Source organism: Puntigrus tetrazona, unplaced genomic scaffold, assembly GCF_018831695.1.
Source record: "Puntigrus tetrazona isolate hp1 unplaced genomic scaffold, ASM1883169v1 S000000148, whole genome shotgun sequence".
Taxonomy (NCBI): domain Eukaryota; kingdom Metazoa; phylum Chordata; class Actinopteri; order Cypriniformes; family Cyprinidae; genus Puntigrus; species Puntigrus tetrazona.
The window spans coordinates 1,717,842-1,727,500 of NW_025047824.1; the positions used below are offsets into that span (position 1 = coordinate 1,717,842).

General features: G+C 36.6%; 1 protein-coding gene across 1 annotated transcript; it reads right to left on the reverse strand.

The window, feature by feature from the left end:
• Positions 1 to 296: 296 nt before the first annotated feature.
• LOC122332725 (probable N-acetyltransferase CML6) lies at positions 297 to 2,293 on the reverse strand. Its single transcript, XM_043230095.1, has 2 exons — positions 2,275 to 2,293; positions 297 to 967 (listed from the first exon to the last, which is right to left on the reverse strand). The coding sequence occupies exons 1-2, from the start codon at positions 2,291 to 2,293 to the stop codon at positions 297 to 299; spliced, it is 690 nt and encodes a 229-aa protein (XP_043086030.1).
• Positions 2,294 to 9,659: the final 7,366 nt, after the last annotated feature.

Genomic DNA, 9,659 nt, shown 5'->3' on the forward strand with positions numbered 1-9,659 from the left:
TATATATATATATATATATATATATATATATATATATATATATATATATATAAACTGTAAACAGATTAGTAATTTGAGTGATCCATGCACAAAGAGAGTTCAGGCATATTAAACTATAATATTGGTGTCGTTTATTTGTTTTGCCATTTGCTTAGATCCTGACAATATAAAGAATCTAGGCAAAAAACAAACAAAAAAAATTCATTTAAACTTGCTGTTTGGCTGTCTATGCAGCGACACGTAGTCTCATTCAAAAATATGAGTTGCATATGAACATAAGGCTTTGATACGGAATCTTAAAGATGCTTCTCCATTCGTATCACATCGATCCGGGCCAGTTTTGACACCAAATGGTTAGCGTGTGTGCTGCTGTTGACGGACGTCACGGTGAAGCCCAGTTTGCGGAAGAGCGAAATAGCTGCGGTTTGCGGTGAGCTGATCTCCACGATCACTCGAGAAAGTCCCTGCTCCTTACAGAACTCCACGGCCGTTTCTACCAGCCGCGTTCCCAGACCTTTACTCCGCTGGGGGAAGGACACCGCCAACTGAAACACCTCCAGAGCCGGGGCGTCTGCGCTCTTCACCACGGCCAGCAGCCCGACCAGCTTCCGCTTCCCGTTCACCTCCGCCTCCGCCACCCAGAAACCGCTCGCCTGCTTATCCGAGAAGTTGACCTGAACGTCGGCCATTTCCGCCTCTAGCTTCCTCCTGAGGTAGCCGCCGTAAACCTCGTGGCAGCAGAAGTAAACCAGACAAGCCCAGGCTCCTCCGAAGAGCACGGCCTGGAAGTATGAGGATCCTCCGAGAACAAATCCAGCCACCGAGACGCTGAGGGTCACGCCGATGTGGTCCGGATGACTCATGGCTTTGAAGAAAGCTGGGTAGACGTGCTCCAGAATCCCAAAGCGGAAAAGAGAGACAATAGCAGACTTATCTGTGGGCTTGTAGGGCCTGATTATACTCTTCACTGCAAGAGAGGCAAAAAACAGGCTTGATTCTGACTAAACTTAGACCGTGACATAAATATTAACTGAAAAGAATGATACAAACCTCAAACTCTTTAAAATTGTATTTTACATTTTATTTATAGGCAGTTATAAGTCAATGTACTAAAAATGCAAACTAAGTAGACATATACATTATATGTGTGTGTGTGTGTGTGTGTGTGTGTGTGTAAACACACACACACACACACACACACCCAAACACACATAAAAGAAAAAAAATAAAGTGTGATCAAAAGTGTCTAAAAAAATTTGTGTGTGTGTGACAACAACCACACATAAAAGAAAAAAATTAATAACTGTGTGTGTGTGTGTGTGTGTGTGTGTGTGTGTGTATATATATATATATATACACATATGTACAAATGACTAAACACAACCTTTAAAAAAATTTAAGATAAGTGAGAAGAAAATACATGATTAAAAAACGAATCTAATTCAAAATATTAACAAAACTCAATATATCAATTAACATAAACCATAGTAATATGTTCTTGAAATGAAAATATCTCAAAATTAAACCTCAACAAAAACTATATACATATATTTTAAGAAAGAAATAATAAAAATGAAAAAAATGCCACAACAAAATTACAAAAGTTGAAACTAAAAGTAAAAAAATAAAAAAGCAAAAGTTAATCTGAAATTAAAATGCAAACTGAAAATATAAAAATAAAATATAATACTGATGAAACTAAAATAACATCAATAAAAACCAATTAAATGAGAAATACACGCACATGTAGAAAATCACAAGCTAAAATAACATTTTTAACTAAATACTCATTTAAAATAATTATAAAAACTATGCAATGATATTAAAACGAAACGGATTAAAACATGAATTGTAGATGTCAAAATCATGTTGTGTTTAATATATATCATCTGAAAAGAGCATAGAAAGCTTCAAATTTACCCACATGAAGTATTTGAGTAAAATCATGTAAAATCATGTGATTGGGAACAACTTAAATCCGTTTAATGGAAGTAGTTATTTTTGGAATGGCTGTAAGCTGCTAACGATCAACAAGTTTTGAACATTCTAATAAAAGCAGAATGTTTCACATTTGGGAAACTTGACATTCAGCGCGAACTCAAGCAACGGCCTTGAACTCACAATTAATCAGGAAGATGATGCGGCGTGCCACAGCAAACTGCAATTTTCAATAACTCGCCGAAGCACAAGCTATTCCGGTCCTTGCATGCTAATTATACGAACACCTTCAGACACCTTTCTCAACACATTCAGACAGAGGAAAAGTAGACTTACAGCTGGGTTTCCGTTCCATCGCTGCTGCTCGGCGCCGCTTTACTGTACCTCCTCGCTCGGGCTGGGAACTTTAGACAAATACCCATTTACACAGCAGCTTAGGAAAGAAGTGAAGCGTGTTTAACACACACACACGCGCACACACGCACACACAGGACAACTCACACACAACCTTTCCCGAACACTCACAGAAACCTGGTTACATTTATTCGATTTTAACTATCGACAAATCGTCACAATTAAGTCATTTGTAAAAAAAATGTCGCAATTGTGAAATATTAAGCCAAAAATGATTTAGTCACCCTCGAGTATTTCCAAACCCGTATGAGTTTCTTTGTTCTGCTGAGCACAGAGGAAGATGTTTTAAAGAAAGTTTGCAACCGGGCTGTTTTGGGTCACCCTTGACTTCCATAGTAGGGGAAAAAATACTATGGAAGTCAATGGTGACCAAAACATTTGGTTTCGGGTGAACTATTCCTTTTAAGCCACGTATATGAAAAACAACTATGCATATTGTGGGATATAAAATCATAAATACGACAAATAACTTTTTGCAATTATAAGATATGAAGTCATATTGCAAGATATAAAGCCAAAAATGTAATATATAACTTTGCAATGACATAAAGTCATATTGTATGATGTAAAATCATTAATACGAGAAAGAGAAAAACAATAAATAAACACAATAAATACTAATTTGCAATTATGAGATATAAAGACATATTGTAAGATATAAAGCATAAATACCACTGATAACTTTGTAATTGAAGTATAAAGTAACGTGAAATATAAAGACAAAAATATAACATGACTTTTCTAGTTATCTTACTGCGGGATATAAAATTATACACACAATAAATATTTTTGCGGTTATGAAATGATTTTATAAGATATAAAGTCAACAGTATCATGAATAACTTTGCTATTGTGAGAATATATAAAGTCTTATTGTGAAATATAAAGCCAAAATTACAACAAATAAAGTGACACTGTGGAATATAAAATAAAAAATACATCAAATTGATTTGCAACGTAAGAAAGGAATACATGAAGATATGACAAGATATGACACAAAATCATAAATAACTTTGCAATTGTGAGCTCTAAAAACATATAGTGAGATTATATTAACACAATCATATTATTAATATATATGAATCTTTATAATATTCTATATAAAATTGCTTAATACAACAAATAACTTTAAATTTAAATTACAAACACTGTAATGATATAAAGTCTGTGATATAAATGCTATAAACGAAATTATATAAATATTGTATGAGGGTAAAATCATAAATACGAGAAATAACTTTTATTAACGTATAAAATCATAAATACTAAAGATAACATGGCAAATATGAAATATAAAGTCGTACTGTAATAGATATGAGATATGAAGATATGAAGCCAAAAAGATAATAACTAACTTTGTAATTGTGAGATATATTCATGTGAATATTTCTCAAAAAACATGCGAGAAATAATTTAGCAATTTGAGGTACAAAGTCATATTGTAAAATATAAATCTAACAAATAGCTCAGTCGTATTGTGGAATATAAAATCAAAAATGCAAAGCATTATTTTGCAATTGCGACACACCAAGTTTTATTACGAATATGAAACCAAAAATGCATTTAAAAAAACATTTAATTGAATATTAAGTCACATTGAGGAATATAAAATCACAAATAGATCATTAACTTTGCAACTGATAACGAATAACTGTAAACGTGAGATATAAATAACTTAGCAGTTGTGAGACATTAAGTCATGTTCTGAGATATAAAGCTAGAATTCATCAAGTTGTGAGCATTTTTAAGAAACAAGAAACGAAAGCGTTTCAATGTGGGATTGTTGTCTGCTTGATCCTCACACTGTAGCTGATTTGTGTGGATGTCCACAGATACATACGCACATATTCAGCGTCTCTCCAGTATTTCAGAAAATCAGCTTTAATCTTGGCCTGGCGGTGTAATGAGGTCCTCGTATGCCTCGCTGGATCGGACGTGGAGCTGCATATCTCTCTGACTTTACAGAGCTGAACCCGTTTGCCCGCTAAATGTGACCTGGGTTTTAATCGCGAGAGCTCAGATTAGTGTAAGTGTGTCTTTAATATGAACTGTTAAACGTACATCGGTGCCGGCTCAAACACGCTTTTCGTCCAGCACTTATGCGCCTTACTACGTGTTTCGCACAGCTTTAAAGAGAAATTTGCGCCGAAGCGCAATACGTAAACCCTGGCACGTTTTTTATTCTGTTGATATAGATAAGTAAGGTTCGGAATTGAAATATCGGTGGACTTGAGCATTGAGCATGACACGAAAACACGAAAGCTGGATAGGTGTGACGCTAACGACTCGAAGGCATATCGATGATGTTTTGTAGTCGGAACACAATATATTTTACGTAATTGTGTGAAAGCTATGCGGAAAAGCATAAAAGTCATCGGAGCTTTGCTGCCTCTAATGTTCATTTCTTCGGAAAACTGCTTGTTGGTAAGCATTTAAAGTGCACCAAGGTACGTTTCTGCCACCCTTTTTGCGGCTTGACAGATGCGATCGGTTTCTACGTTTTACTTCCTACAGTGAGGGACCAGCGTTTGGGACGACGTGAAGAACATTCGTTTTTTAAGCTGAACGGCGCCTTTTAGCGTAAATGACGAGAATCTGTTTTTGAAAAACAGCACACTCAGAAGATTTACCCAGTTCAGCAGAGACCCAAATAGATGATTCTGGTGAATGATGTGGCTTCAAGGGCAATGACAATGACTCAGAAAGCACTCTGATGCTTCGAGGGCCTTCGGCGCCTTGTGTACGATTTAAATGAGAAATCCTTTCGTTCGTTCTGAGGCGCCACGGACCCATAAATTACACCCGATTGCTTGTCGCTCAATCACGCTTCACTGCCGAGGACCCGAACCATGCACTTCATTTAGTAACCGGTTTGGAGCAGTGGGTATACTCCTCAATCCCCCTCGACCCACCTGTACACACCAGGGGTCTGCCATCAACTTTTTCAGCTAATTCGGCCGTTCGTAACTTGTATACAAATTTTCTAGCTTTTTCTTAACCTTATTAAACGTGTCATCGACCTTCGTTTCATAACGAATGGCATTTTATTAATATTTCCAATGAATCCAATGAAACCAGCATCAACAAAAACCCATCCTTCCACTGCAGAAGAAATGAAGTTGCGCAGATTAACGATATCGAAGTGTCGCATGAAGGCATTTTCCAAAATTGCGGCTGCATAGATAACGCTGGGTGTCTTAAAATGAGCTTTTTTTTAATGTATCGATATAAATAATACAGTAAGCTACTTTTAAACACCGCCAAAGGAAACCTCCAGTGCGTTTAGTCATATTTAGTTGTAAATGTGACTAAAAAAAGTCCCATTTTGTGCCTGAAAAAAAAAAAAATTCTAACCTTTTGAATTCATGCGCGTACGACAAATATGCAGCGCAAGTTTATTAGTTTATATTTCAGTTTTTGCGTAATCCAAATTTAAAGTGCAGTTAAAATACATAAATCCTAAATGTTTTCATTTGTGTTCCAAGTGTTACATTATTGCACGAAATGCCTAAAAAAAAAGATGAAAAGGCATGTTCCATTGTAAATGAACCTTAAATGAATCCATAAATGTATGTATCTTCAGTGTGACAACTAGCCCCGGTCTCTTTTATATCATGCAAGACAACAATACAGAATCTTTAACTGATGCACAATTAAAAATGCCACACTTTTACGGCCCTTTTTCCTCGCTGTATCTCTCTTCTGTTGGTATTAGCCCAGTTGGCTGTATGCGGCGGGCCGCTGAAAGATTTAACGTTACCTTTCACCTCCATTTATAAGCGCATAAAATGCGCACGGATCTCAAAATCTCACTGGAATAAATACAAGCAATTGCTGTTAAGCTCTGATGGCATTTCACAAACCTACTTTCTGAATGTCCCAGTATATTTACGTTCAGAAATCCAGTGACATATTCATGAGGACAACCGGAAACACCGAAAACATGCCCTTTCTCTCTCTCTCTTATTTACAGAGAGACTCAAACCCCCGCTGCTGTAACCATATTTCGATTTCTGATTGTATGCTAATGATTGATATGAACCCGACTGCGCAAGCGTGACCTTTTTATTCGTGTCCTTAACGCTGTCTGGAGTTCGCTCTCAACGCGCGCATCTCTCCATGTTCATTCACTTAAATACAGTCATTCTTAAAGGAATAGGATTCAAAAAAAAGAGTCAGGTTTCTCGTATTCAGAGTTCTGCCAAGTTCTCATGACTTCTTTCTTCTAGGAGCACAAAAGATTACTTTTTTTTTTTCCCAGGTATTAATTGTATTTGAAGTGGACCGGATTATAAAAACGAACCAAATGACTCATGCTGTAAAGTTTTATGTTGACGTATTATAGCTGAACAGACCAGTAGTCTCATTCACTGAAAATCGCATTTCGCTCTGTATGATGCATTCATGAGTTCAGAATGACTTCAGCGATGTCCAGCTTATGAATGGCTCTTTTGAGGCCGGCCTTTTTCACGGTTTGAATGGTTCGCTCGGATGTAATATTCCAGTCACAGAAAAGCAACTTTTAATTTCGTTCTGTTCGTCAAATAGGGTTTTCATGGACAAAAATAAGAAGAAAAAACGTACGCGCAGTATGTAGCGCGAAAGCGTGGAAGTAAAAGCTGCTAAAAAAAGGCACTGCAGACCTTAATTGCCTTAAAAGCTCTCTGAATTGCGAGTAAATCTCAAAATTAATCTCACAAATTCCATAGGAAAAAATCCACAAAATATTTTTATATAATACTTTTTTTCCCTATTACATTTCAATTATTATTATTAATTTTTTTTTTTTTTTTTTCACTTTGAATTTTTCACATCTTGCAGTTCTGGCTTCTTTTGTTTCTGCTGTGGGATGAAAAATAAATAAATAAAGGTAATTAAAACTCTATTCAAAATGTATATCTTGCAATCATGAGTGGAAAAAGGTAGAACTAGAAAAAAAAAACTGCAATAACTTTCTTTTTTTAAACTGCATGCCAGAAACGGCCTTCCATAATCATATGGTTCACTTTTGATATTTTCATGGTCTTTTTGCATCTTTTTTTTGAAGCTGGAAAGCTCCAGGCTCTGATAATTGTCTACTTTTGTGGGAGAATGCCACTCATGCAGTTTTGGAACAACGTGAAGACTGAATATCGGTTTCTTTCGTCGATCTCTCTATTATGATTCACACTAATTTCTAACGCGCGAATCTTCCCTCTGTTTTCGAATCGAGACTTTTAAAAATCCAGAGTCTCAAAATAGCAAAACCAAACAAAACATCGAATGCTTCATTTTTGCTCTGGGGTTTCTTTTCCTTTTTCTCTTCCCCGCAACGCTAATGATTTTCTGAGCCGTTAATGAGTTCTGCAGTAACTAAAACCTTGGGAGAGAATTAAAAGCAAACCTGCTGTTTACCAAATAATGACCGTCCTGCAATGCAAAGACATTAAACACAGCTTCTGTAATACGAGTTTGTTATTTCTCCATTTGATCTTATTTTTTTCTTAGTTCATTCTTCATTAAATTGTTAGATAAAAATGTGTATAACAGACTAACAGGCTTTATTTTACACCAATTGAAAACGGCTATAACGACTTAAAAACGCCAATCCTCTATGATTTTTTTAGCTGAAAAGCACTATAAGCAATTCGTTCTCCGTGCACATTATTCATAGACCGCATGAAATAAAATAATATTTTTTTTTTTACAAAATAGTATTCAGTGATTCTGACACTCTGCAAAACAACTTTTCTCTTGAAAAATATTTATCCTGTTTAAATACAAGTTTAAAAAAAAGATTGAGTCCAGTATTTTGGTAATAATGTAGCATAACAAGAGGGTTATTGGCGTTATTGCCATTATACAAGCATTCCTGATTAAACCTCATCACACTAGTGATATACGCAGTGCCGTGTTTTGCATATTATTGCTGAAATTATCTACAAATTCTTATTTTTCTTTCACTTCGAAACTGAGATGCGTTCAGCTCAGATCAGTCTCAGAAATACAAAACCTGAGCCAAACGAACTCAAACGTGCTAAAAAAAAAAACTGAATATTCTGTGATAAAATACCATAATAAATGAGCCCCAAAAATGATAGGAAGTTGTTATATGATGTTTGAGCAAGTCAGTAAGTTGTAGTCCAATGCAATAACATTTAGTTAACGCCATCTATAAAAAGAAAACCTTCTCTCAAGATAACCTGAACACAACATCAATGGATTCTGCTCCATTACATAATAAGTAAATGGTATCTATAAACAATGCTAGACTTTTCCCGAAATTCACTTTACATGGCCGTTTGTGCAATCAATTAACTAACTAGCGCTTTCCCGGAGAAGCCACAGCCGCTGTGTATGACATTTGACAACCATAAAGTGTCGCGATATCAAATGCGAAGAGTACATGAGCTGTCGTGAAACCGAAACGTTAAACGCGATTCGATATTTCATTACGCGGCGGCATTCGGACCCGTTCGCATGCTTTCCGGAGCCGTTACATCAATCCGGCGTGCGGCGACAGAGTAATATTTGTTGGCACAATGAGACGGTAAGATGCTGAATGATGTCATTTGTTTTGATATGTCATCAGCGGAGGCTGTTGTGACGGCGTCTTGAGCAATAAACCCGGCGGATGTCAGGTGGGATTGAATTTCCGCCGCGGTGAGACGGCTCACCTGCTTAAATCAATAACCGCCCTCATGAATCGCAGACGAAGCCCAGGGTCAAGGGACTCTTGATGTTTCCAGAATAATTTAAAGCGTGTCGATGAATTTGGGATTCCACTCCGGTGACCCCCTTTATCCGGTTAACCTTTAATCAGATCACGAGCAAATCGCTTTACTTCTGGCGAGCGCTTCCCTTTGCGGGACGGCTATAAAACCAGACAGTGATTGAAAGTAGTTCTGCACTAGTCTTTGCTGTCACGGGCGGTTCGAATTTCGATTTCGATCTGATCTCTATGCAAGCTCACCGGCATTTTAGAGTGATATGTCTTTTAAAAGTCTAATATGATCTGTTGGTTGAAGCATTTTCTTTTTATCCGAACATCTGTGCGCTTTAAAAACTCTAACGATACTCACTCGGAAAAACTAGTCCCTTTTTTTTGTAAGCTTTGCAAACGGGCTTTGTTTCCCGAGCTAGAGAATCAATTCCCTGCTTCTTTGATCAAGAAAATGCTTTATTATGAAACTTTAAAACCTCGTTGCCGATGCAGCCTTGTCACTGAGCAAAGAAGCTATTATAAAAAATTCAGCAGCCGCCTTTAAGAGCCCCAATGTACATCGGCTGTTATATTTGTTCGTGTCATGATCTCATTTCATTTGGAA